General features: G+C 46.1%; 2 protein-coding genes and 1 non-coding gene across 3 annotated transcripts; 1 reads left to right on the top strand and 2 right to left on the bottom strand.

Moving 5' to 3' along the window:
• Nucleotides 1-97: 97 nt before the first annotated feature.
• On the top strand, nt 98-12,602 carry daglb (diacylglycerol lipase, beta). The gene is made up of 15 exons (XM_088936691.1): nt 98-724; nt 1,823-1,974; nt 2,765-2,939; nt 3,797-4,058; nt 4,379-4,501; nt 5,011-5,138; nt 5,588-5,714; nt 6,039-6,122; nt 6,871-6,948; nt 7,294-7,374; nt 7,922-8,049; nt 8,227-8,295; nt 8,812-8,884; nt 9,861-10,111; nt 11,308-12,602. The coding sequence occupies exons 1-15, from the start codon at nt 630-632 to the stop codon at nt 11,504-11,506; spliced, it is 2,025 nt and encodes a 674-aa protein (XP_088792817.1). The 5' UTR covers nt 98-629; the 3' UTR covers nt 11,507-12,602.
• Nucleotides 2,471-2,544, bottom strand: trnai-aau (transfer RNA isoleucine (anticodon AAU)). Its single transcript has one exon. It is a non-coding gene; the product is annotated as a tRNA-Ile (tRNA).
• Nucleotides 12,603-13,779: 1,177 nt separating the features above from the next.
• On the bottom strand, nt 13,780-27,370 carry LOC148818290 (ras-related C3 botulinum toxin substrate 1). The gene is made up of 6 exons (XM_088936692.1): nt 26,755-27,370; nt 19,258-19,329; nt 18,378-18,495; nt 17,565-17,627; nt 16,454-16,613; nt 13,780-15,736 (listed from the first exon to the last, which is right to left on the bottom strand). The coding sequence occupies exons 1-6, from the start codon at nt 26,787-26,789 to the stop codon at nt 15,606-15,608; spliced, it is 579 nt and encodes a 192-aa protein (XP_088792818.1). The 5' UTR covers nt 26,790-27,370; the 3' UTR covers nt 13,780-15,605.
• Nucleotides 27,371-27,859: the final 489 nt, after the last annotated feature.

Genomic DNA, 27,859 nt, shown 5'->3' with positions numbered 1-27,859 from the left:
AGGTATTTTTTTCAAGGAGTTACTGTCTGTAACTTCCGCCTGCTTTGGATCGTGCGCACTGCGGAACTATTAGAAAAAGCTCTTGTTTCCATGTTCTGTCCGGGACAATAATACCGATGCGCACATTCCGGACAAGAGATCGCTGGATGGAAGCAAAGACATTAGCGACTTGGACTCCGAAGCTCTACTAATATGCATTAAAACCTATATGTATTTCATGTTTATAGCTTATTTAAGTTTAGCCTTAGCAGCAAAGATACGAAAAAAATTGAGAATGAACTTGCAGCTTAACTGTATAGCAATGCATATGGTCATTTAGAGACCTATCATGCAATACCTTCCGAGGAAATGATATCTTAACTAGCTGACCAAAGGCTGTCAGTTCCTTAGTTGCTTAAGAACGGTTGTGAATCCTGCAAAGACTGCGTCGTCTTCTCAACAATCATTTAAATTAACGTGAATGTTAGAAGAAATCGTCTTTAAATATAACGTCAGTGCTCCATTGCAACATCCGACAAGTGTGTTGGCGTTATGAATATACTATTGAAGCAGAGTCCACTGTATCTGTAACCAGGTCTTTTGGGGGAAACGCCTGCGTCTGGTCTGGAGTTCAGTCTTCGACCACCAGCATGCCGGGCATGGTAGTTTGTGGCCGGCGGTGGGGAATCGCCAGCGACGACTTGGTGTTTCCCGGGGCGTTTGAATTGTTCATCAGGATCGTATGGTAAGAAATGAATTGTTGTTACAAACCGAGGTGCCTTTTTTTTAAAAAAAATCTGTAATTGTTTTAAAAAGAGTAAACCGCAACTGTTTGCTGGAGCTCCACTGATTACGTGGACGGTATCGGCTATGTTGTGACGCTTGGTGATTGCGGATGATGGACGCCCCTCTCGGGACAGTGGCCTTGTTCAGTCCACCTGAGCCTATAGGGGGATAAAGACGTGTCAGACGAGGGCTTTGTACTCGCACGCTGAAACGGAACATGTACAGCAGCTGAGGTTTGTGATGAAGTGGATATGGGTTGTCAGCCTTGCTTCCTTGGAAAGGAAAGCTGTTTTTATTTAAACATCAGAAATACAATAAAAGGAGACAAAATATTAAAACAGATACAAAAATCGACACACTTCGCAGCCAGAGGAATTCACAATTATAAAAGCTGAAAATTAAACTTTTTACATAATTCCATTGTGTGTCTTGCCTTTTGATTCTTTAACTTTCTAATAGAATTTAAATTTAAAAAAGAATTCTGCCTTAAAAGCATTAATAGAGGGTGCAGAATTAGACCATGTACTTTAGTGGAAAAGTATTTCCATTGTCACGGATGCAGAACTGCTGAGGTCATGCTGAGACCTTGTAACAGATTAGTCCCTGAGGCACTCAGCTCCCACATCCCAAGAGATCGGCCTCTTCTCCTGAAGGTAGGAAGGTAAATCAGCTGAACATGAGCACATGAGAGAGGATACAGATGAGAGGAAGCCATTCAGTCCCTATAGCCTGTTTGGTGGCTGGTTATTAATTTATCCAAGGATTTCATACAGCTGTTTCTTGAAACCCAGGTGTTGTTTCCACTTGTGTGCACAGGCTTGTGTTTCAGTGTTCATTCTACAGTGAGCAGTGAAATTCATTCCATGTCATTTTGGCCTCAGTGCTGATGAAAACCTCTTCGGGATCTGGCATTTTTGTTGTTCTTTCACGCGGGGGACAAGAAAGCAGTCTGCAGTCTCACGCCAGGCCCAGGGTCTGTCATGTAGCTCGTCCAGGACTGAGCAGGACTGCAAGATTTCAGACGCAGCGAGGAAACTGACCCTGTGTGTGTTTCCAGGTGGACAGGAACGCTGGTGCTGTACTCGATACACAAGGGCCAGTTCGATTGTAAGGGGGGCGGGACGCTGCACAGTTACCTCATCGTGCTGCTGGTCCTGCTGGCTGCCATCATCCTGTCTCTCTGTGCCCTTGTCTACGCCAGCATGCAGGGTGAGTCCGTTCCTCCCAGAGAGCCCCGAGCGAAGTGTAGCCCTGCCGTCCGTGTGTCTGAGTGCTAGGGGGAGGAAGCAGGTCTGATATATATCTCCTCTCCATGTTGCAGTGACCCCTGCTCAGTGTGTTAGGTAAGAGCAGGCAGAGATCGCCCATACTTATAGTACATAAGCAATAAATACTGCATAATAATAATAATAATAATGTTTCTTTATTAGCCCTATGCAATTTCTTGCATTAGGAATTCGTCTTTTCGCATACCCCAGGTTTTCTCCATGAGACACAGACACACAGACAGGGAGAGAAGCTGGGGGTCAGAGCGCAGGGTCAGCCATTGTACGGCGCCCCTGGAGCAGTTGGGGTTAGGGGCCTTGCTCAGGGGCCCAACGGAGTAGGATTCCTCTGCCGGCCGCGGGATTTGAACCGGCAACCTTCCAGCCACAGGCGCAGATCCTGAGCCACAGTGCACAGCTCCGCCCTAAAAGGGATTTCATGGCCCGTACAGGGATCGAACCCGTGACCTTGGCGTTATTAGCACCACGCTCTAACTAACTGAGCTAACCGGCCATGTACAAGGAGGGGCTGAATAAGCTCATGTGCCATCAAGTTGTTGAAATAAAAGTACAACACTTTCTGTAGCTATTCTTTACTTTTTACCCATGACAAATAAAGGAATATTATATTTTAGCAGGATCATTTACAGTAGTCAGGCTGCGTGTGTGAGACTAATGTAGTGTTTGTGAGCGTGCCGCCTGTTTGCTGTAAATGGGAGCCGCTGTATCCACAGGTACCATCATGAACGCCAGGCCGCGGCGGTCTGTGCCCGCGCTGCTGTGTGTGCGCGCCGTGCTGTGCGCCCCGGAGCTGGTCTGGGCGTGTCTGGGGGCCGTCTGGGTGTCCGACGAGAGCCTGGGCTGCGAGAGGGCAGTGGTCAGAGCTGTGACTAGCGCAGTGGTGGCCAGGTGAGTGGACACTAGTCACAGGGCTGTGCGCGACGTACGTCACCTTACAGACGAGGGGAGCTCCAGCATTCGGCTGCTATTCGCTAATTGATCAGAGGATCTCATCCAGCCGGGATATTTCACTGCTTGATCCTGAAGAAGACACCTTGGGGGGTTTTGACTCTGGTCCCTTTGTAGTCTTTGCTGTTCAAGATTGAAGAGGTTTATCCAGCCAGAATCGGGTCTTGTGTTGTGGTTGGGAAAGCATGGAGTCATTCTGCTCTGCACTGGGAAGAGCTGGGGTACGCTGTGTGGGGGTGATTGCGAACCCGCGCGTAGGCCTGCCCGAGGAGAGGTGGTGGTCCTGCGGAGGTATTTTGAGGGGTGGAGGGCATGAGGGTGGTGACCGTTGGGCTGAATCTTTGTGGCTCTTCCTTCATGACTGCAGTAAGTCTGAGCTGTAAGGAACACGGCAAGAGACGATTCATCCTTGTCCTTCCTCTTTGCTTTGCCCAGGTCCCCGTAAAAATCGCAGGGCAGTTAGAACAATTAATGTTGTGGTTCCATATTCAGGTCATTCTTTTTTTTTTTGCCTATTTGACCAGATGAAACGCCTTTGAAAGGCTTTGGGTGGTGGGTGGCTTTGCTGTAGATGGGTGCAAGTTGTTTGAATGAAAATGGGTTTGTCACTCCAGTACAGCTGTAAGGGTTCTGTGACGCTGGCGCGGTCATGATCACAGCCGTCATGGCTGCACACATCTGGACGCATCTGTGTTTGCGCTCATTGGGGCCCGGTGATTGAGCAGCCTGCGTTTGCGCGGGAGGCCGGTGCTGTGACCGCGGTCTCCTCCAGCCTGCTGCCGTTCTCGTGTACACAGCTGGATCCTGCTGTTCTTCACGGGGGTGGCCGTGCTCCTCGTGCTGGACCCGCTGGGCGGCTGCCGGCCGGCGCGCCCGGACCCGGGCGCGGAGCGGGACCTGGAGAGCAGCGGCTCGGCCCAGCTCCTGTCCGGGGCGCGCTCCGTGGCCGCGCGGGTGTGGGAGAGCCGTCTCCGCCTGCTGAGCTGCTGCCTCCCGCAGGACGACAGCCACCACGCGGCCTTCTCCAGCATCGCACAGCTGCTCGGAGACTTCTTCTGGGTGAGGAGCCCCGCCGGGTCCCGCACACTCACACACACACACGGACTCGCACACAGACACACTCACTCACACACACAGATACACACGCACACGCTAACTCGGGCACAGACACACAGTCTCTCTCCACACAAAGGGACACATCCATGGATGCGGCATTGATTCACATGGCCTGTCTTCGCTTGGCAAGGCGCTGAATTGCTGGTTATTTGTGCGCCGATCTGAGGCGAGGAGAGAAATCCTCACCTGCACGCCGACTCCACACACCGTGTGTCTCTGAGCTTGTGGGCGAGTGGCGGGCCTGACTGCGTCTCTCTGTCCAGGACACGGACCTGGTGGCCAGCGACATCGCCGCTGGGCTTTCTCTCCTCCACCAGGAGCAGGACAAGATGGAGCAGTACCGTGACCCCGAGGAGGTGGTAGCGCACAGCCCCCCCTCCCCCCCTGTGAGTCCTGGGGCAGTGTGGGGCTGTAGAAACAGGGTACTCGCCAGCACAGCCGGGTCTGCACTGTCTGTCTTGAACTTTAAGATAGACGCAACCCCTGAAAAGACTACGTTTCGGCGTGATTCAGTGTCCCAGGGACTGTGGGAGCAGTGAGAGTGTGTGTGTGAGCTGTGTAGCCTTCTTGCTCTCGGGAGAAAAGCAAGCAAGAGCTGTTACTGTGAAGGCCGCCCATTGTCTGACGGATGCCTAAAATTACACCATGAAGGATCTGACTCGAGTATCTGTAAAACAGGGAAACAGAGTCCCTCATTAAGAAAATGAGTAAAGAAGCTGCCTGAGCCGGTAAGATAAGTATCCCTTAAGGATTTGCGTGTGGCCTGTCAGCTGTACAGCACTGGTAGAGGTTCGGGATGTGAGACAGGAGGAGGTTAGGGATGTTCTGGGTTGTGCTCTGCGGTCCCGTTGTTCCTCTGGTCCAGATCTGACCCTGGCCCCTGTCCCGTTCGCAGCAGGAGGACCTGCAGGGGGAGCTGGAGAGGGCGGCTCACTGGATGCCGTTCGCCATGGCTGCCTACGGCTGGCCCTTGTTCGTCTACTCCAACCCGGCGACCGGGCTGTGCAAGCTCAGCGGGGACTGGTCAGTACATCTGGTGTTTGTGTTGGCTCGGGTTTGTGCTTGGTGGTGTGCCACCCACATCCTGCCTGGGCCAGAGCTGCGAATTTCAGGGTGTCGGGGCCTCTGCGAACGCAAAGAATCAAAAACAAAACCTCCCTTGATTGTCAGTTAAGGGAAAGCGGGGAAAAATGAGGAAGGGAAAGATCATTCTCCCTTCTGCATCCAAATTCAGAACAAACTGAATTTATTTAATAACTGGTAATCTATCACCGAATACCTTGATCAGTTTCAAGCACTGCACTTTTGTTGTGAAAATATATTTTTTTAAATTACACATTTCTTTTTCTCACGATTATATATTTTATTTTCCCTTTTCGCCGTGTGTTTTGGGGTTTGGATCCTGTGCTTTCTTCACTCTGTGAGGGAGGGGGGTGGGTCTGGTGTTCTGACAGTGTGTCTGTCTGCCCCAGCTGCCGGAGTCGCAGCCCGGAGTACGACATTGTGGACGCCGATCACCTGGGCTGCCACTTCACCTCCATGCTGCACACCACAGGCCTGCAGTACCGCGACTTCATCTACATCAGCTTCCACAACAAGGTACCCTGCGGCCCTGACCACACCAGGCACACCGCTCAGCACATCCAGAGGAGGAAGTGTCTCCATTAAGAGCTTAGGCTTGGTAATGCCAGCCAAATCAAAACAGCACTAGGAAAGGAAAGTACTGAGGCTCTAAAACGCATGGAATTAAGGTTATCGGTACCTGCATATCAGCAGATCATCAGCATCTACATACCCCTGAGCTCGTAACCTTGTTTAACCTCGACTTCAAAACCATGGGCTTGTTAATGAAACCGTAGACCAGACTGGTGTGTCAGTGGGACAAGGTGCTGACCTGCTTGTTTCTTCCGTCTCCTTTCCCAGATCTACGAGATCCCCTTCTTCGTGGCCCTGGATCACAAGAAGGAGGCCGTGCTGGTGGCCGTGAGGGGGACACTGTCTCTCAGGGTGAGGTCAGGGGTCATTGGGTTTTGTAGGTTCGGAGGTCAGCGGGGGCTGTTCTGCCCCTGCGGTCACTGGTCATTGTCTGCTTTTAAATATAGGTGTGTGTTTACAGATGTATGCATCAAACATGAGCTGGGAAAAAAATCTGATTTGACTTGTACATCTGTTCTGGATGGGAGTGGCTTTCTTTCAGTAAAGCTGAGCTGTGCATCCAAACTGCTGTTTATCAGACAGGAGGTCAGGCATATGTTAGTATAAAACTGTGGCGTCTGAAAGGGAAAAGGGTTAAAGGTTGCCGGGGTCACCAGAGGTCAGGTTACACACCCAGACACACACTCTGTCCCACTCACTGTGAGCGGACCACAGCCTGCTCTACATTGTCCGCTTGAGGTGAAAAACTTAAGACTCATTACGGATGAGTGGAGGCCATCCAAACCATTTGGCATCTTTGGGTAGTTAGTAGTTAATGGATCAGAGGATCTCCTCCAGCCATGGAGATTTTGGAAGAATCCAGGAAGAATCCATTAGCAACATGGCTGGGCAGCTTGTTCCACAATCCCACCACTCTGTAGGTAAAGAAATGCCTCCTGTTGTCAGTCTGAATAGATGGGTAGTTTGCCCTTGTACCCTCTGGTTTGTGTTTCACTGGTGGTTCTGACGAACGTGTTGACCTGCCGAAGCTCTCGGCAAGACCGTCCCGAGAGGAGCCCGTGTCTCTCCTGACTGTGTCTCCGTCCCTGTCCCTGTCCAGGACGTCCTGACTGACCTCTCGGCCGATTCCGAGAGCCTGCCCGTCGATGGCGTGTCAGGGCCCTGCTACGCGCACAAGGTGAGGGGGGTGTTGGGGTGAAGAGGTCCGGAGCAGAGACGGGGGTCCAATAGGTCCGGCAGAACCGCTTTCTTCGTTCTCCTGTCTGGTGGTGAAGACACTGAAGTGTGACTATATGACCTTCAGCTGATAGCTGATACCTATTTACATAAAAAAGCCTTCCTCTCTTCGTTGTTGCAGGAGGTAAAAACTGTACTTCGTTCGTTAGGACTCAGTTGGCTTGATACGGGATTCTGCACAGGGAATTGTGGCCAGGATTTCAGACCAGATGAGCCCCCCAGAACTGCACTCTTGTCTTTATTACGGGTGTTCTGATATTGATTTGTCTCCTCTTCCGCCCCAAAGGGCATCATGCAGGCAGCCAGCTACATCCACAGGAAGCTCATAAACGATGGGATCCTTAACCAGGCCTTCACTATCGCTCCAGTGAGTTCACACCGACTCCTGTCTCCTTTCATTTCCGTGAACTCCACAGTTCGTATCATGTCTTAACAAGTCCGAACGCCCTCCCAGAGCTGCTCATAGTCGCATCACTGATGATACTTGGAGCACAGTCGAGGGGTTGCTGGTTATGCAGGCAATGTTACCAGAAAACCAACAGGCTTTGGAAATAAGTAAGATGATTTTAACAGTCGATAGGCAAAGGACCTAATATAGAGCTGTTTCAAGCCTTTTACAGGAAGCCTATATGTTTCAAAGCAAAGGTGAAAATATTTTTTTCTGTATAAATGAGCTTGTTGTAAATCAGCCAGCATGTTATTGTGCTTTATGGTGTTACTGTGATGTTATGGGTGAACTGTTGCTTAGGTGCACGTGTGAGTAAAGAGCTGACTGCCACAGTGAGCCTGGTTTGCCCTGCTGTTAGTGCCGAGGTTCCATCTGCTTGCAGCTCGTGCTGTCTGCTTGCAGCTCGTGCTGTCTGCGTGCAGCTCGTGCTGTCTCAGTGAGTAACATGCTGGCTTGTGTGTGTAAGGAGTACCAGCTGGTGATCACAGGGCACAGCCTGGGCGCTGGCACGGCCGCGGTGCTGGCAGTCATCCTCCGCAGCTCCTTCCCTGGGCTCAAGTGTTACGCCTTCTCACCACCAGGGGGCCTCCTCAGGTAAAGCCACAGACGGCGGTTCTGAATCAGTGCTGGTATGGGGGGGTGGGGGGGTGGCAGGAGGAGTCGATCACTTCAGATGGAAAAACAAAATTGCATGACTCATTATGCAAGTTAAGGTTTTACATGAATGCATTTTGATGAGAAGTAATTTGGTATTTCCCAATCTTTCTGTAGCAAATCCCTCGCTGACTACTCCAAGGACTTCACGGTTTCTGTGGTGGTCGGGAAGGACCTGGTTCCCCGGTGAGTCGCTCAGTCTCTGTGCAGCGCCCTGCCCCGTGTGCAGGGGGCGCCACACACGAGTACCACGAGCCATCTGAGAGCAGGGCAGTGGGCACGCATGGCCAGGGGCCATGTTGTTTCACAAGGGACAAAATCAATCAATCAGTCAGAGTTTATTTATCAAATAGCAGTTGCTGGCAATGAAATGTCTTTTCTACGAGCTCACCGGGGGGGAGAAGAATCACAAAATTAAAGTTACAAAATAAGGTTACATAGTAATACATAATAGTACAATAGAAATTGAATAAAATAAACTCAGACAAAACTCAGTATAAATACAACTGTGATGTGTCCAGGGTGTATGCAATACATTATATCCAAGCAGTGCAGTATGCCCAATACAACGAAAACTGTGTGTCCATGTAGCCATTACGGGTGATTTGTGTTTTTATGTGTTTTTTTGTTACTCTGCTGAAGGAGAAGCAAAAATGTTTGTCAAGAAGTCAGCACTGACTGTTTACCCTTTCCTTTGCTCAGACTGAGCATCCCCAACATGGAGGACCTGAAGAGGAGGATATTAAGGATGGTATCCAACTGCAGTAAGCCAAAGGTACTGCTGTGTGCTCTTCCCGGCAAGAACAATTGTTTCATTTCTGCTCCGTGTCTTCCACCTGTGTCTAATTTCTCTGCTGTGTGGGATGATGTGCTGTTATCAGACTATTGTGGAATCAGCAGGCCCAGCAGTCCTCTCTTCAGTTAGTGACAGGAAGTGCCAGGAGGAGTTATATCTGTGTTGCACCATGGACTTTGAAGATCAGCCTTTTCGTACTCTGGAATAAGAACGTGAAAGATGATGCCGCTAGTCTATATGCAAAGGTGTATTGCGAAATTGAGAAGAGATGAACTAACCAGATAAGAGACCAGATTGAGAGAGATAACTTGTCCGTTCCAATGTACAATTGTCTACACGCTTTTTCTAACCCAGCCGGTGTCTTGAATACAATTTCGGAGTGTTCTGGTGTAAAAAGTAATTTCCTTTTTCCCCCCCCCCCCATCGGTGTGTGGATTGTGGTGGATTCAAATCCACCTTTAAACGTTTCTTTAAACGACGTTCCTGATTGCTTTCAGAGGAGCGATAAAGCTCCTTCAGAGCAGCTCTGATTTATGTCACCTTGTTGTTATGAGCTGGACACTGCTGGCAAGAGGCTTGTGCAGCAGGTGTCTCGTGTCACAGTATGTAATGATCAAAAGCAAATCAAAACTCAATACAAATGGAGAACAAGTGAAACTGCAAGCAGAAGGCTTGTTTTATTGCCTGATTCCCTGTCTTGTTGAGATAACGCAATAATAAAAGTCAGTATACCACTGTTAAGTAATGGGGACTGCTCATCTGTGCTCGTTAGCTCACAGACAGCAGCTGCACAACCTCAGAAACCAGTGTCTCGTACCTGTCTGCAGATCTATTAGGACAAAAGGAGCTCCAGCACTCCATTATGCTAGATAATTCAAGAAGATTGCACCAGCCTGGGCGTTTATGTCTGTTGCTGTGTGAGCTGAGCTCATAGCCTTCTCTCTCTCTTTCCCAGTATCAGATCCTGCTGCATGCCTGCTGGTATGAGGTATTTGGGGGTGACCCTGACGACTCCCCGACTGAGCTGGAGAACCGGCGGCAGGAGGAGCTGAGTCGCCCCCTGCTGGGGGAGGAGAGCCTGCTGCTGCACCGCTCGTCCTCGTACCAGAGTCTGGCGTCTGAGGACTCTCCAGGGCACAGCTCCCAGCCCCCACTTTACCTGCCTGGGAGAATCCTGCACGTCACTGAGGAGGGGCCTGCCCGCAGGTCAGCACGCACACACCTGCACACAGCTGGGCACAGCTGCTCACACTTGCACACCTGTGCACACCTGCAAACAGCTCACGTACACTAGGGCCTTTTAGCCTTGTCCTTGGGGGCCCTGCACTTTCTGTATTTTGTTTTGGCTGAGCTCTCGGCTATCCAGTAGATAGATATCCAGTAGACAGGCCCAGACCTTGTGCCTTGCTTCTGCCCGAACAATTAAAGGAGAGCTGCTGTCCCAATGTCTTAGACCGGTTATTAAATCTCTGTAACAAAATAAATGTATTTATGGTATAAAAAGATTTTAAAAATTCCAAATGAAGCACAAAGTTGTGAACTTTGTGAAAGTACTGTAAGTTACCGTGTTGACGCACTTGAAGTTCCCACAAATTGTGACATGATGCGGCCCTTCCTGCTCACTAGTCACTGTAACGATTGATGCGATATAAGCGAATAATCAGCATGCAGAGTTAACAAGTAAGTAGTATTTGTCCACAGAACCGTCTCAAAGGCGAGAGCAATATTCTATTGGATTAAAAGAGATGTATTCACATGCCTGGCTGTTTACAAGGTAATAGGGCCACCTCACGTTACTGGAAGTTCTGTTGCCTTTTTCTTAATCGTAGTATATGGCGCTTCTCATACCTGGAAATTCAATCTGTTTTGTGATGTAAATTGGAGGTTTTACACATCTTTATGCACATTTTACTTTTATAATGGTTAGAAAGGCACTCATCAACACTGATTCTTGCTGATCTGTAAAAATAGCTTTTCAGTTCCCCTTGAATTCCGATCAAGCAAGTCAGGAAGTTGAGCAACTCGGAACTTGGCTGGAGGCCTCCAAGACCAGGGCTTATAGTAAAGTACCCCCTCAAATCGTGTTTTAGGGATCTCACTACAACACGGCAGAAGGTCCTTGTGCTGCTAGGACTCATTTTAGGTGAGCACAGAGTCCAATGCATTATCTCTTCATGGTTTCTATAGAGAAACACAAGCCCTTGACAGTAATGAAACCCACGACTTCTGATGTTTATGCTTGGCAATGTGCTCTGCATTGTCATCAGGGAAATGGAATAAGGTGCCCACTTCCGCTATTCACAGATTCATTGAAAACAAAGAACATGCTCACACCTGTACACAAAACCACAGGTGTCACAATGCGTGTGTTATCTAACGATCTCTTCTCTCCCCTCCGCCAGGCCGTGTTTTTCCCAGGTGAAGTACCGGGCCGAGTGGTCCAGTGAGATGGCATTCTGCAGCGTCTTCATCAGCCCCCGCATGCTCACTGACCACATGCCGGACGTGGTGCTCCGGGCTCTGCAGAGCCTGACCCAGGACAGCGCCTTCTCCCTCTGCCCCACGCCACACAGCGACACGAACCACCTGAACGTGATCTGAGCCTGAGCCGAGCGCGATCTGAGCGCCCACAGCGCGGCCCCCGGCCTCAGGAGGAGGAGAGGCAGGCAGGACTCTGAACGACCTCATCTTCACCCTTTACGTTGTCTCAGTGTAGGTGTGGGTTTATGATTTGTGAAAATAACTTAAAAAGGCTCTAGCAGAAGTTATTTGACCTGTCAGGCTCAACTGTGCAATGTGGTGACTTGAGAATCCCCAGCTGTTGTTGTCAGGACTGGCTTGTGTTTGTCTCCTGTTTTTTAGCTGTTCATTTAACTGACACTATAAATCACACCTTGTTAATAATGAAAAACAATGGAAGATATACGGAGAAAGAACTGTGGCACTACCTTGCGTGAATACTGAGCTTGGAGTCTCTCCAACCATTTAGAGAGAGGAAGATATGTCAGCTCCTGTGGCGTGTGCGGATATAAAGACAAGAAGGTGGCAGTGTCGGAGTGGGTGCTACAGAGAGGTTGTGCAAAATAAGCACCTGCAACTGACACCTTTTGGGTTTACATTTGGGATGAAAAGAGGAGATTTCGATTTATTTAATCTTTTTAAGTCTCTTGCATCATATATTATTTAATCTTTTTAATTTAAGACTTTTGCATCATATAATCTATGTTCTTCAGGTTGTAATTCTTACAATTTTTTTAAAACAAAATATCATATTGAAGCAAGAATTTAAATTCATGCACTTTCTAAAAAAAAATCATGGATTTTGATAGAATGGTACTGGAATAATACCTGTTTAGTTCTAAAGATCATTTTAACATTGCCAGTCAGGCCCAGTTTCATTTTACTTCTACCAGAAAGCTCATTGGAAAGTATACTTATCCTGTACAATGTGGTATCCAGGTGTTAAGTATAAGACATTGTGAAAATTGTCTGACTGATGACTATTCTACTTTTTTTAAATAATGACTCCAGAGGTGTGTCAGGCTGTGCCAATGGAATCCACTCCTTCAGACCATTCTACTTTAAGCAGATTTGAATAAAGATTGCATGACTGCTGAGTGCAAAAGAGCTGTGATTTTTTTTTCCCCTCCTCCTACTACTGTGCTTGCTTCGCCATTAAAGGCTTTATAAATCAAAACTGGTCATGTTCCTGCCTGGGAAGTAACAATGATGCACTGGTCACGTTAGAGCAATTCATCCTGATGTCCTACTAAGTTGAGAGCAGGATAATATCGCTAAACAGCATGAACCTCCCTATTCTCCTGAAGACATGACCAAATAAATGCCTGTGTACCATCTATTGGTTTCTTACACCCCATTCTCCTAAAAATAAAGATTAAGTATTTTTTTTCCATTAAAAAAGTGGGAGGCCTATAGTTTTATTTATAAATGCATATGGTACTGCTCACAATGCAAGCTGCATTATAATAAATACCCACACCAGCATGCCCCATGTATTTGTAGTGTCACTGAACTATGAGTAACAGCTCCATTATAGGCTGTTTAACGCTGGTCGTAAACAGTTCAGAACTACTTGTTTCATTACTCAATAAATGCAGAGGAGTCTTAAAGCCCTGTTCCTGAAGAGCTGCAGTGACTGGTTTTCTTACATTCAAGCCCTTAATTTAAATAATCAGCCCAGTCAAGAACTGATTTTCAAGCAGAGTGAAGACCCTTCAATACCATCAATACTCTCGCCCTAAAAAGAGGGCTGCGTCACATCTTAAACATGTGCATATAGAGTACCCATATTATTGTCTGCATGCCACTAGCACGTAACACCATGACCCATGGTTTACATGCAAGCTGAGCCTAAAGGTGCTTTCTAATGGTGTCTGTTGAGACTGTGTAGGCCTACATTCCTTCTCCTGAGGAAACATCAGGAAGTTTAATTTGTCAAAAGAAAACGACTGGATATTTTTAACACTGGACAAACTAGTTTTAAATCTGAGCACGGTAAAGAGGGGTGTTGTGACCAAGGGTATTGTACATGGTGTACAAATGTTTTTTTTCTTAAAGGTGCTCGTCTTCACAACTCACCCTTTCCTAACTGTAAAAAAACAGCCCTTTCCTCAGCTATCTAAAACAAACGGCATACTTTTCTAATGTGTAAGTTTGGGGCTTAAAAGCTTACAGAAGACAAACAAGAGGCAAAAGGTATTCTTTTTAAAAGTGACGTGTACAGTATGTATACAAAGAATAAATCTTGTATTTTTTATAAAGTGCAAAGAACTCCCATTTAAGGAACTGTACTACACAAATAGGAAAAAAGCAAGTTCAACCTGCTCCTTTCTGGAAATGAAAGAAGCCTTGTATTAAGAGTTTTAATTAAATTTATTGGCTTTTTTAAAGTCGGCAAAAAAGATTGCTATATATTTCATGATGTGAAAAATAAAATCACCTTCTTTAATGAAAAAAAAACCATAGAAAGCTCAAACTAATAAATCGATTTTTCTTGGTATTCCTAACCCTTTGCTAGAATGCTTCAGTAAAGATGCACTTTTAACTGTTTTCACCTAGTGGTTCAAAGTTGGAAAAAAAAAATACAATACATATAAACATTGCAATTCTAATACAGGTCACTCGGTAATTGCAGTAAATTGCATAATAGCTGCAGTGATTATAAAAGCTATAGCTGTAAGGGAATATGGTAACAATTAGAATTTGCTTTAGCGGAGGTAATGAACAATAGATAATGCTTACAGTGTTAATTTTAAAATACAGTGATGTGTAGCCTCAATGGAGAAAACAGGAATTGTTAAAAAAAATTACAGCCAATTCACAGGATTAAAACACCAAACAATTATATTTAATTCTGTCATCACCAGCAAAGCCAAAGCTGTCAAGTATTTAATTGAAAACCCTAATTCTCCTAACCTCTATTATTACAGTATTCAAAGAAGGAAAAAAAGTGTTACAAGATGCAAGTGGACTTTTAAGAAAATGACGGGCTTAATACGGTTTATTTTAAACAAGGGAATGGCTTAAAATGCGATTATAAATGCCCCAATACCAATAAAGGTACAGAAACCCTGAATGTGTATCCCAGGCTTAGAGCTTCACAACACAATACCCTGGCAATCCAGTCTCAAAACACAGTCATTAGTAAGCAGCTCCCTATTTAACAGTGGGGGTTTTCAGACCATTAAATCAAGTGACGAGCCTTCAGCAACAGAAGGGACTGGAAGGGCAGGTCAAGCTAAAACAGAGAGATGCAGTTCTACCAGTTGAGTTTCAACACTCCTACTGAAGCACAAGATATTGAAAATACTGCAAGTTCCCTTCAAATACATCAAAGACAATTTAGGTTCACTACTTTTCAAATAAGCATGTGGACAAAATACCCTTCCCAACAAATGAGTTTTTATTTTGTTTAAAAACTGCAGTAAGAGATGGATTCTTATACTACCTATTCTTATACCAATAAAGCCATTTATTGGGAATCAACTCCATTCTGATGATCACAGCAAAAATCTTCTATTAGCATTTTTCTCTGACTTGCTTTGCATGGCTATATAGTAAACAGGCTAGCATTCGGGAACAACGCGTACTAATTACTGGAGCAGATGCGCTTCTCTTTTTAATTGATTTTTTTCCCCCGTTGTGAACCATTTCTTTTTCTGAAGACCCCTTTAAACAAGCCTGGACTTCATCTTCACTTTGCAAAGAAGCAAAACTGTAAAATAGCAAACACTCGGTCTGCCTGTGTAGTGTCTGCAACCCCACTTCCAAAGACCCACAATTAATTGTAGTCGGCATTTTGGCAACTTGTCAATTCAATACGGCTGAAGACTGTAAACACTATGCACTCTACAGGGGGAGGGAAGAAAGGGGAAAAGAGCCCAGCTGTTTACCTTTACCGAAAGATTATAAAAAGTAATTTTTAAAAAGGCAGCAGTTATTTTTCTTTTTTGGGGGAGGGGATTGGGGTGGGGGGGGAAGAGTCTTCCCCTCCCCCCAAGAGCTAACGATAAAAACCTGACTAAGATTTTATTTATAACACCAAAGGATTATAAGAAGTACTAATTACAATAGAAGAGAAACAAAATGGCATATCTGAATGCATACGCTCCGTGTGATCTGCTCTTCCCCCAGGTGAGCTCAGACTGCAGTGGTGTTTTTCTCTCGTCAGTGTGTGGGTTTAGAACAGCCTGCACTTCCTCCTCCTCTTCTTCACGGGAGGTGGGCACAGGACTGCCCGGATGGCTTCGTCGAACACTGTCTTAAGGCCTCGTTGTGTGAGAGCTGAGCACTCCAGGTACTTCACCGCACCTGTACAACGGGATCAAAACACAGACGAAAGGCTGTTTCTATTTCTTTGTGATAAAGCACTGCCTTCATTTTTCACAACTGCTAGAGAGCGATGCCATTGGTTTTCCTTAATACCATGTGCACGTCCTCATTCCTATTGGCTCCATTGTTTTTTTTTTTCTGATCTGCACAGACAGGATGTTGGGTAATACGGAAAGAAATCTGATCCTTCCAAATGAAAACGCGAAGTACTTGAAATGGGACAAAAGACAAGAGAACGTTCATTTCACAAGTGCACTACACAGTTACTTTTCGGGGGGGGGAGAAAAGGCTTAATGTTGACTAGAATTTAACACTTTGAAATTTCTTACAGCACCTCAATCATTCATGAACTACTACACCTCTTACACAGTGCTGATACACTGACAGCTCCCAACTGATGCCGTTACTGATCAGGTACTAAGACAACACCTTTCAGAAAAAGTTACTTAGTGCTTAGAGATAATCCTGCCACACTGATTTAATATAGTAGGTAGTTTGGTCCAAAAGGATGGAGGTGTCCACTCCTCTCGTGGTCCAAATCATAGGGATCTTTAAATGAACACCCCTTGGAACATTAAATTAATTCACCTGGTGATTAAAAAGGTAATGTGGAGTAAAAACTAGCAGAGCCCCTTGGTGTTGAAGAAAAGAAGTTGGCACACCCAGCTCAAAAGGGTGCTCAATGCATAGCCATACCGATCTCTTTGGCCATGGCCAGGCCCTGGGGGTAGGTGATAGGAGTGAGCTTCTTCTCCTTCAGCTTCTCAATGGTGTCCTTGTCGTCTCTCAGATCAAGCTTAGTGCCCACAAGGATGATGGGAGTGTTTGGGCAATGGTGTCTCACTTCGGGATACCACTATAACACAAACAGAACAGTTAGCACAGCAACTACTGCAACCGGACAGATAAAGGACAATAATAAGGATAAATATGGTTTAACTTTTGACCAGACTTTTATATAAGCCTACAGCAAAGGACTACAAGAAGCTCCCCTCCTTCATATTTATATGCAATGATGTGTTTTATTCTTAAGTATTAAACAAGGCCTGAGGCTACGAGGAAAGCTGCATTTAATCAACTCTGATACAGCATCAAACTTTTTATGCATTACATTCTGTCAAACTGACGACAACAACATTCAAAGTAAAGACAGTTAAGAAGACACCTCATTTGAAAATGTATCTGACTGGTCTCAGAATCTGTTTGCACATGCAGTCAGATTCATCTACAGTCCTATACGCCCCCTGTGTAGATGAGAGTCTGACTCATGTCACACAGCTCGCAATCACACCAAAACTGCAAACTGATTATGGTGCTAATATAAAAAATACTTTCAACGATGTAAATCTGCTCAATATTGGCCCAACTGGGCAAAGTTGAACGCTTCTGCTGCTTTAAAAGGACCCCAAAAAACTGCACAGACCTTTCTAGATCCCAGCTGGCAGTTTCCAGGAGAGACAGAAGCTAAGCTGTACACCGCAGACTGCCCTGGCACACAACCAGCCAGCGTGCTGCTAAGGGCGGATGGTCTTTAGGTTTTTAAGCGTACAATCTCCAAGTGTATGACATTTTGCCAATATCCAACTACAAAAATACACTGAAATATAGCTGAATATGAAACCAATTTACCACTACAGCTACACGTTTAGCTCTTATAGCCTCTACCCATCACAAAGGAATCTGAAGATGAACACAAGCACTCAGGAAATTTACAGCAGGCAGCCTCCTCCTCTGGGGGGAGCTGTGACCTCCAGGAAGCCGAGCCAGAGCGATCGGAAAACTCGAACACCGCCACGGTCTCACTCACCTTGGCGCGGACATTTTCAAAAGACGCAGGGCTCACAAGGGAGAAGCAGATCAAGAACACATCCTAACAGGCGAAAAGGAAATAAAGAGCTCCGTTATAGCAAACTGTTTTTGGTGTTTTACCACCTGACAGCCAAGGACAACTGCCTTTTCATCACTGTACAAGGTGTCTGCCACACACATTCATTCTTAAATGGTTTTGACTAAGTGAGACAAATGTGTTTAGGAACTTCAGATTTCTTTTTGCTTTCAGAACCTTACAACTTTTTTTTTAAATTACTTCCCTTTCAAAGACTCCAATGATCTTTTCAGACTTATGTGAATTACTCCACAGCTGGATCTGTTCTGAAAACTCAACAGCGCTTGCCAATCAGTTCTCAATACTCCTCTAATTAAATCTACTGCACTGGCAGAATGCTGACCCAAATGCATGCCAGCCTCACTTTGCTGATTCTGTTCAAAATAACAAGAGTTCAGTTTGTATTTTAGGAATCGTGAGGAAACAAAAACCCCTTTCACTTCCTCCCAGCCCTGTCATATTGCTTTGCAAGATTAAATTTGGCTGTGCTGAGAACAGCACCGGGCTTTGTTTGCCTCAAAACACACAAAAAGGCATTACTGATGTGCCAGCGACTAATAGCTCTGGATGGTAAAACTATCAGGGAAGCCGGATAAGGAGCAGAACAAACAAGGCAATAACAGTGAACCACCCCCTCCCTATTTGTAGGGCATGACACTGTTTCGAAACCGCTTTACAAGGGATGAGGCATCCTGGCACTTTTGTTGAACAGAGTAGAAGAGGTCTTAAATGTACCGTCTGTGGGTAGGACAGAGGACGCAGCCTGTCGTAATCCTCCTGTCCCGCAGTATCCCACAGTCCCAGGTTCACAGGCTTCCCATCAACCATTACATTCGCAGAGTAATTGTCGAACCTGAAAGGAAGAGCAATAATCAGAGCAGCGAGACTCGGGCGAGAGCGGAGACTATGGAACTGCCGTGAGCACCCAAGAAGAGGAGGCACTTCTTCACCTAAAGGGTGGAGGGGGGGTGGAACAAGCTGCCCAGCCATGTTGTTGAAGCCGAGATCCCGGCTTCTTCCTAGAAACAGCTGGATGAGACCCCCGTGTCAATCAATGAATAAGTACCTAACTAAATGGACCCAACGGCTTCCTCTCGTTTTTGTAACTTGCTCATGTTCAGAGCACGTTCAGCTGATTTACCTTCCTACCTTCAGGAGAAGAGGCCGATCTCTTGGGATGTGGGAGCTGAGTGCCTAAGGGACTAATCTGTTACAAGGTCTCAGCATGACCTCAGCACTTCAGCATCCGTGACATATGTTCTTTAAGACTCGGGTATTGCAAATTTAGATTTGGCCATCTTCACAAGGCTCTAATGAGAAAGAGATTTAAAGAGTTTGGTCATCGGACTGTGTATAGAATGTTAATTCTAATCACACGCCGAAAGTGCTGGAGGAAAGATTTCAACAGGCTCGGGAGTGTAGCTCCTGCATGGCACACTGTACTTCATGAATGCGGCATTGACCTCAAAACCTGGAAGCAAACCCTCAGCTCCACCCCATTTCAGAGACAGACCATTAAATCATTCAAGATTAGGAACATCAGAATGAAACCTTTGAATTAAGCCTTTTATAACAACTGAAAGATATACAGGACAGTCAAAGAGCAAAGACTTACACTGTTGGGATGTACTCTCCAGGGAATGCATTGGTGGTATAGCTGATAAGCAGGCATGTTTTACCAACAGCCCTGGAAAAGAAAAGAGGGGAAAAAAATTGTGAATGGACTTCAAAACACGTCGATCTTCAGATTGGCAAAGAAGAGGAGATCAAAGACTTTTCGACCTCTCTTCAGCCGATCAAGAACTGTGAATATTTCAACAGGCATTCCTTTAAATCCTAGAAGGGCTTCAGGGTTGCAGTAAGAGGATTCTAATGGTACCTCTGCCGCAAATGCATTAATAAAGCTCCTTTGCAAGCCAGAAAACTTGCATCAATCGATGGCGCAACCCATGATGGCCCATATAGAAAAGGAGAAGCACCACTGCTGCATTTAGTTTAAGGAAAATTAGTCAACTGATGTGCAGCCAACTGGACGAGAGAGGTATGAGGAACATGCACTTTTCTGGTAACATCACGCCTGTCCTGTAGAAACAGTGCAACAACTTCCTTGTCTGGTAATCTGCATTCAGTAATTCAGTGACATAATTTGCTTACTCCTGTGTCTGTGCTTCTGCAGGACACAGTGTCCTAGAGTGCCAACAACATAACAGACGGTCTGAATCGGTCAAGTTAACGCTGTCCAAATTTACCTGCGTGTCCACATAAAACCCGCGGGGCGACAGATGAACAAACACAAGCATTGCAGACGTACCCCGGGAGGAACCCGGAGGATCAGTGAATCAAGCCTCCCTCATGCTCAGATTGCTCTGTTGCATTCCAGCGTTCCTCAACCTTCTGGAATTCGAAGGGGTGTTAACCTGAATTAAGCTAGTTTTAGTCAGCTGCGTTCAGCAGCTCTCTTGCATATCCAGAAGCTGGTAGAAGAAACCCAGACAAGGGGACAACCTTTACAAATGAAGGTTTCATCCCACTGTCCCGGTGAAGCTCATCTGCTGAGTAAAGGGGCTGATTGCTGGCACTGCGAAGGCGTAATCCCAGTTCGGTTGGGCAGACAAGGGCAGATGGACCTGCAGAGTCACTAACAGCCATACGAGTACAGCACTCCAAACACTGTCGACCTCATTTTCACTTCATTTTCACAGAAAGAGCGAACTACAAATTCTGCAATGGATTAGCACTGTCCAAGGGATTACTGAGCAAATCCTTGCAGTAATCTAGCCTTTTCTCCAGCATGCAGTGGTTCCAATCACACCGCACTCTGAACCCAGCCCAGCTGCACAGCAGTTTCAATTCCTCCAGCTGAATGCTACTATAACAGCTCATTGTTTTATTTATAAAAATTAGGGTGTGCCCTTTTCCCTCTTCCAATCCAGAAATCTCCTTTCAACTGAAATAAAAAACCAAGGAGGGAGAGTAGTTAAACTGCTGATCTATGAACAAGTACATTAAACCAACCTGCAACCTCAGGTGCACACGGACTTTGAAACATCTTGAAATGTTATACCAAATCATCACAGAGAACAAACAGAAGAATACTTCTTTTTCTTGTAGATCTCTGGACCTTTAAAACGCATGAAAGTGAATCTTTCAGGGGGACAAAAGAGCAAAAAAAAATGCTGCCCAGCCCACCTGGGAGTAACTGATCAGAAGTCCAAAGTACACCTCTCTCATGACAGTGCTGTTGGAGCCAGAAGCACCTGACGTTACACTGTCCAATGGTTCGTTATGCGGTTCATCATGCCTTTGTGAGTTTGTTCCAGTTTTCTCACTTTTTTTTGTGTTCCACTCTTGCACTCTTTCCCTGAACGATTGCTCCCACCCCTGAACTGCAGGACGGACCTGCCAAGAATGCAATCAGGCTGTCCATATTAAATCCTACAGGAAAGGGGCTGACCCTTCCCACAAAGTCCTGTGTCCACAAACGTCCAAAGTTGGGGGGAAAAAAAATGCTTAAAAACAAGGCAAATATTAGTGCCATGTTTAAAAATGCATTAAGACTTTAATATTTTTTAATTCACACGAGAACAGAATAGATTGTGAGGAGCAGCAGAGCTTAAAACAATTTTTATTTTGCACTTTTAATTGAGATTAAAACTAAAAACCGGGCTAGAGGGCTGCAAGGTCTTTCCACCTGCGGACTGAGAATGCGCACAAACACTCCTCCTTAAAAGGAGCTCAAGAGAAGCGCTGTTTGCCTTCGTCCTCTGAACTGCGCCAAGAACTCCGACAGAGTTTTTTTTTTAAGTGGAGGGAAAACAACTGCAAGAGCCTTTCAAGCAGAACTCCTGTCTGGACGAGGCCGATGGTGCTGCACTGCGGCTCCCGTACTATCGCACTGATCACACTGCGGACGCACGGCCTCACGATGTCAATTAATCAGACCGCATGAGCGACAGCGGCAGGGTTCTGTCAGGTTGGCTGTGGGGGGGGGGGGCTGTTTGCAGAAACGGCAGGCCAGGCCAGGCTCTGGCAGCAGCGGGCGGGAGGCAGGGGAGATGTAAACATGTCGGGTTGGGATAAGATTGCCGGCACAGATGATGTCGCAGGGAGCAAGCAGGGACCTGCCCGGCCCCCAGCCCCCTCCCACACCCCCGCACACAGGAGCTGCTCTCCAGTCAGAGCCAGCAGATGAAAGACACTCCAGTCCCACAGACAACTACGCAGCTTCTGCTGCCATAAACTAACATCTGGAAAAATGCTCCTTTTGCAACGATGCTTTTTCTTTTTTTCTTTCAGTCTTTATCAGACCCGGGGGGGGGTACTTTGTTTTCTTTGTCGGACGTAGATTTCCACAGGGGAGAAAAACAAGATCTTGGGGAATTATTAAAATGTGAAACATGCAGCAAGCCAAAAAGACGACTAAAAACATGAAGGAAAGATATGATAATACGGTACATTGATCCTGTAATTCAGGCATAATCTGGAAAAACTGAAAGAAACAGCAAAACTTCCCCATGTTCAAAGAGGCTACTAGTCCTGTTGATGCTGATAGCACGGAGAGAGGTAGGCAATACTCTTTAGGATTTTATGCCGTTTAAAAAAAAATCATTCCCAATTTTTGAACTCTAAAACCCGACTATTAGAGAAGCTGTGAAAAGTGTTTATCCTTTCTGCCCGACTTCTGTTTTTGTTGAAGCGACTGCAACAGCAGCAGCAGCAGCAGCACAAACAGCCTACAAATAAAAATAATAAAACGACAAAACTGGGTTTGGGACGGTTAGGAGTGTTGGTGACGCTTTTCATCATTGACCCCGACCCAGAAAAGAGGAGGGCGCTGTTCTGGTTCAAAACCAAGAGAGAGAAGAGTGCCTATCCGGCTCAGGGGAAGGGGAGACTCCTTTCCTACATGATACAGATTTTGCATGCAGGGGGCAGTACTGAGGGGAGGCTGGGGTGTGCTGCGCGATTACATCCTCTCTGCCCCAAGGCACAGGAGTGACCTCAGCACTGTTTAGTCAGAACTCCAGCAATCCCACCCCACTGTATCAGAAATTCCACACGCCTACTCTCTCGGCAGGAGGAGGCCAGTTGCGCAATGCCAGAGACCGGGAGAGCTGGAGACCTGCGCTGTGTGTACACACACACACTCTCACACACACACACTCTCACACACACACACTGAGCTCGCCTGACGTATTTCCTGACAGCTTCTTGCTGTGAGGGGGAATAAAGAACTTAAAGAACTTCAAGAAACAAATCCTCAAAGGTGTTTGAAAATTCCAGAAGGACTTCTTCCCCCCCGACCAAGAAAATACCAAAACTACAACAGGACAATGTATTTTTATCATTATTATGTCTGAAACACCCCTAGGTAGCAGTTCTCACTTTAAAAAAAAAGCACTGAGGTTAATGAAGATTGCAGGCTTTCAACAACTTAAGAAAGCCAATAAAAAACAAAAAAAAAGATTCTCCTCAATCTTAAGAGACAGCTATGATTTGAGACTTTGACACAGGACAAGAGGAATGAATCAAAATAATGCCAATTCTTAAAAATGCCAACAAAAAAAAAAGTGCAGTAGTATAAGAACCATTCAGAATAAAAATAAAAGCCACACAAGTAAAAAGCTGATTGGAAAGATAACGTTCACATAGCTGTCCGTTTGCATTTTTTTATATTTTAAGAAGCTTTTTATTCTAGTCCTGCTTTTCCCAGAAGACTACAAGCAAGATTTAGAGACTCAAACCATCTATCACTGCTTTATTTTGCAAAGCCACAGAAATTAAGAACTTTTGATGTTGCAGGCATGTTCCTCATCTTCATCCTGTATTATGTCAGTTTAGTACTGCAGCTTCTCAGTTAAGAAAGGCTGCACACTTCTGTGCAATATGTAAATGGCCACCGTCTTCTCAAAGGCAACTACAAACATCTTCTGACAATACTAACATCAAGGAAATCCCAAAACATCACTCCCATGTTGTGACTGGACTTCTGCAGTATCCCCCTCCCACCAAAATGGATAGAGGAACTAAGCTTCTATCGCTACTTTCAGCTAAACCCGTCTAACTCAAAATAAATAAACCCTCAACACAATGGGATTGTTTTGTGAAAGAAGAAAAAAGGCCCATTTGAGAAAGGTGCACCTAAGATTTAAAAAGGATTTATTGTACATGGACCCAATAAAAGGTGTTTCACCTGCCTTACAAAGTGATATAAACCCATTAACCTGCTGATCCAGCAAGTACGTAAAAGTGCTGCATTGCACAGAAAACACCTCAGAAACATGCACTTGCTGCAATTAGTTAAAAGCCTGCTGCACAGGTACGAGGGAGACTTCACAACAGTATAGTCCGCTAGGGCGAAGGAACTCCATTGGCACGGCCATCACTCACCTGACTCAAATTCTAAAACAGCGGACAGTCTAAATGACAACAGCAAGAGGGACTGCAGAATTACACCGCGACACAAACAATAACACACAGGAAGCCGAAAAGCCTGTGGTCAAGACTAATTCCTGTCCACTGATGGTTAAAATGGACAAGAGGGCCCTGAACACTCCTCACTGTTTTCACAACATGGCCTGTTTAAAAAAAAAAATTGGGAATACATTTGTAGCTTGGCATGATCTGGACACATGGTGTCAGGAAACCTACAAATAATGCCACCAAATGGCATTACTATACCGATGCTTCTGAAATCCTACACCACTCTCAACCAGCAATGACCTGACCTAGTTTACCGCTCGAGAAGGAACAATAGTGAGAATATGGGAGGTACTTCAAAAATCCTCACTGTTCAAACCAAATGTCAACGCAAACTGCAAAACATTAAGCCTCTCCAAATTCAAGTTGGGAAACACACAGAAGCCTGATATTTCTAAGAAAATCCAGATGTGAAGAATGGTCATTCCCAGTCTTCCATCACCAGTGGTACAGAGAACCTACTGCAGGCACTCCCAGTCCAATACATCTCTAAATATGTATTCCCAAAAAGTTCTGTTTCTAAGCACTGGGAATGCTTTTACGTTGTTGAGCAATTAATAAAGAAATGTATTCAATTAACAGAGCTTTGTTCCTTGAAGACTGACAATTTTCGTTTCAGATGATTTCTAAATTACTGAAATCTAACAAAATGGCCTCAAAATGGTTCCATGTCCTCAGAATGTGATTTGAGGGAGACCCACAAACTGGTGGACAGGGGCTCCCCAAAAGCAGGGCTGGAGATTCCTGACCTCTGGGACCCCTATTATACCCATTTCCTGTAAAACCCACATCAGAGACACAGGCCACAATTAGATAAAGGAGACTAATGAGCTGCATTACTCCATTACCTTATACAAGGAAGACTCTGGAACGTTATTACCCGTGAACTGACAAGCTGCTGAAAGTATAATCTCACCAGCATTGGGGCCCATTTTGTGACTCCAAATCATATCAGCTTTGATAGAAACTTATCTAAATCCAACAGGCGACCTGAAACAGTTGCAGTTGTAAGCAGTCCACACACGGTTAAGTTTCGAAATCTATACAGTCTTGCCGTTTTCCATGTTTTGCTTCCAGTGCTTATACTGTACACGGGGCACACCATGCCTAGATCAAGAGAGGCAAAAACGGTAAGATTTCTGATTAAGCTCCACATCAATATCAAAACCTGTGGCTGGAGTTGCTTTAAACGGGGTGCTTTGATCCAAGATGACAAAGTGCCCTGCTTTGCACTGCTCCCCCACCACTGCTGTGCTTGTGCCTTCAGGGTTAAGACAAAGGGAAAGCCGACAGCAAGGATCTGAAACAGTTCATGGAGGGTCTCCTGCCCGTTGCCCTGCATGAGGGCTCCACCTATATGGCTGATCTAATTAACAGCATGACTAACACTCTGACCAGGCTCCAGGTATTTCACAGGTAAGCGCGTCTTCAATTGTGTCACAAACGGGGCAAACTGTAAAAGCGTTTAGACCAAACTCAGCTATGAGAATAAATAGTTAATATGCTCCACTGACTGCACGGGCTGGAACAGAGAAAGCAATTAGGACCTTCAAGACTGAAGATCCCAAGACATGAAGAACTGCACCACACAGTCCCTGCGTTATTAATGCATTGCAAGCACAGACGGGACAACTTCTAGCCCAGCTACGAACTCCAGTATGCCGAACGACCCACCATTATACTCCTTTCAACTAATACTAAGCGTCTTAAAATAACCAGCGGCCGCACGGTTAGCTTATACAAGAGCAAAAGACAGCATGAACTGATGGCAACACACACCGAACGACTTCAGAAAAAACTTCAAAGATTCTTTCAAAAGGCGTGTTCGATGTCGTAAGTCACCTGTATCTGACAAACTGCAGTGTGAAAACGGCTATCGGTAGAGACGAAGAATACTTTGCCCATAAGTAGTAACCAGAAATTGTTACACGCTGATCTAAACTCTAACAGGAATGCATGAAACCTCTAAAGGTAGTTTTTAAATTGCAAAATAAAATTGCGCTCCCATCTATAATCGCCGGGTAACTTAACATATTTTAAAACAGAGCAACTTCTGCCATGCACGTTTAAAAACCCTTCTGTAGTAAACAAGTACAGTCGGATTGCTGTTTTCTTAACTTCGATACAACGTAGATGAAGCCCGAACCGTATTTTCATTAAAATTAAGTGGCCGGCAAACGAGATTAATCATCAAAACACATACCAAGCGAAGAAAACGGACGTAATCGCAAACGGACCGACATGAGCGAACTCGCCAATACAAAAAAACCACAAATCAGTTAAAAGATTTATTTTTTTATTTGCCACTCGGTAAACTTTAACCGGGCTCCGCGGAAGTTTGATAAGCTCGTAAGCCACGGCTTCAAAGAGCGCTCCGGAGGAAGAGAAAAGTTAATTATAGGTAACTTCCCAGCAGCCAGGTTACTTTCCGACACGGCTCAGGGCTGGAAAGCACGGGAAAGCCCAAAATAATTAAGAGAGACTTTAAAACGCGGCCACTCGGCCTAGAAACCGAGCAGGAATACGGGTCGGGAGCGGGTGTGGGAGAGTTTTCCAACATTTTCCAAACAAGGAGAAGTTGGAGGGAGGGGAGGGGAGGGGGGAAGAGGACAAACATCGCAGATAAACTCACCCGTCCCCGACAACCACACACTTAATGGCCTGCATCGGTCCGGTCCGGTCCGGTCTGTCTCCGGGTCACGTCAGCTGCCGGTTCGGGTGCGAGAACAGACCCGTCTTTGTTCCCGCGAAGTTGCTTTTCCTCCCCTTTCCGAAGCAAAACAACCCCCCCCCACAAAAAAAAAGTTAGGGAGGGAGAGAGGGGGGAAAAAAAAAAAGAGAGAGAAGACCGAACAGAAAGCTTCTCCCCACTTCAGTCACGACACCGAGGCAAACCCGACCGGGTCCTGGAAATGTGTGTGTGTGTGTGTGACGGGGAGAAGATCAAATCTAGCAAGATCGCGAAGGCTACAAAAAGCAAAACCGCCACTGAAGCGTGAATAGGAACACGCCGACTCCCTGTGTCGCGTCCGACTGGAACTTGAGCAAACAGCCACCACCCCAAAGGAGAGGGAAAAAAAAAGTCGGAGCTGAAGCTTTGAGGGAGAGAGAAAAAAAAAAAACTCCGGCCCTAGACAACGGAAACTGTAGCTCCCAGCTCCCTGCGAGTCACTTCCGGCCTCTCCTGTTGTCCCGTGGATCCAGGGGACGAGCGCCGGCCCTCCAGCGGCGTGAGCGCGCACGCCTCCTGGCTTCCCGCGGATCGCCGGCTCGGCGACGGGAGCGCAGAGCCACAAGCGCGGGGGGGCGTGGGGGGGAGAGCAGCCGGGCGCGCACGCTGCTCTCTTCGCGGGGGCGAGGAGGGCCCGGCGCTTGGAGCTGGGGGCGCGGGGGCGCGCGTTCAAGAGGAGAGGGAGTTTGTCCCGACACGTGTGGGGAGTGATTCGCTCGGAGCACAGGCTGAGCAGTTTCAGTAGCTTAGAGATCCCGAGAGTCTCATCTTTGTTGTGTTTTTTTCCTCATACGGGCTGTTTCAAGTGGGAGACCTCAACATTTCATTTTCCTAAGAAAATGAGTTGGATAAAATAAGCTGACAATAATACATGGAAGGCTGTGTCTCGAGTTAATCGGAGAATTCCTCAACATTCCTCCTTAAAAGGAATGCTGCCTGTATTAACATATGGACATCAGACCTGAGTGCTGGGTACACAAATGATATAGGACCTGCATGTGCAGAA

Source organism: Atractosteus spatula, chromosome 18, assembly GCF_055471065.1.
Source record: "Atractosteus spatula isolate fAtrSpa1 chromosome 18, fAtrSpa1.hap1, whole genome shotgun sequence".
Classification (NCBI taxonomy): Eukaryota; Metazoa; Chordata; class Actinopteri; order Semionotiformes; family Lepisosteidae; genus Atractosteus; species Atractosteus spatula.
Note: the sequence above shows the minus strand (reverse complement) of the source record. Positions and strands in the feature narration are given on the sequence as shown.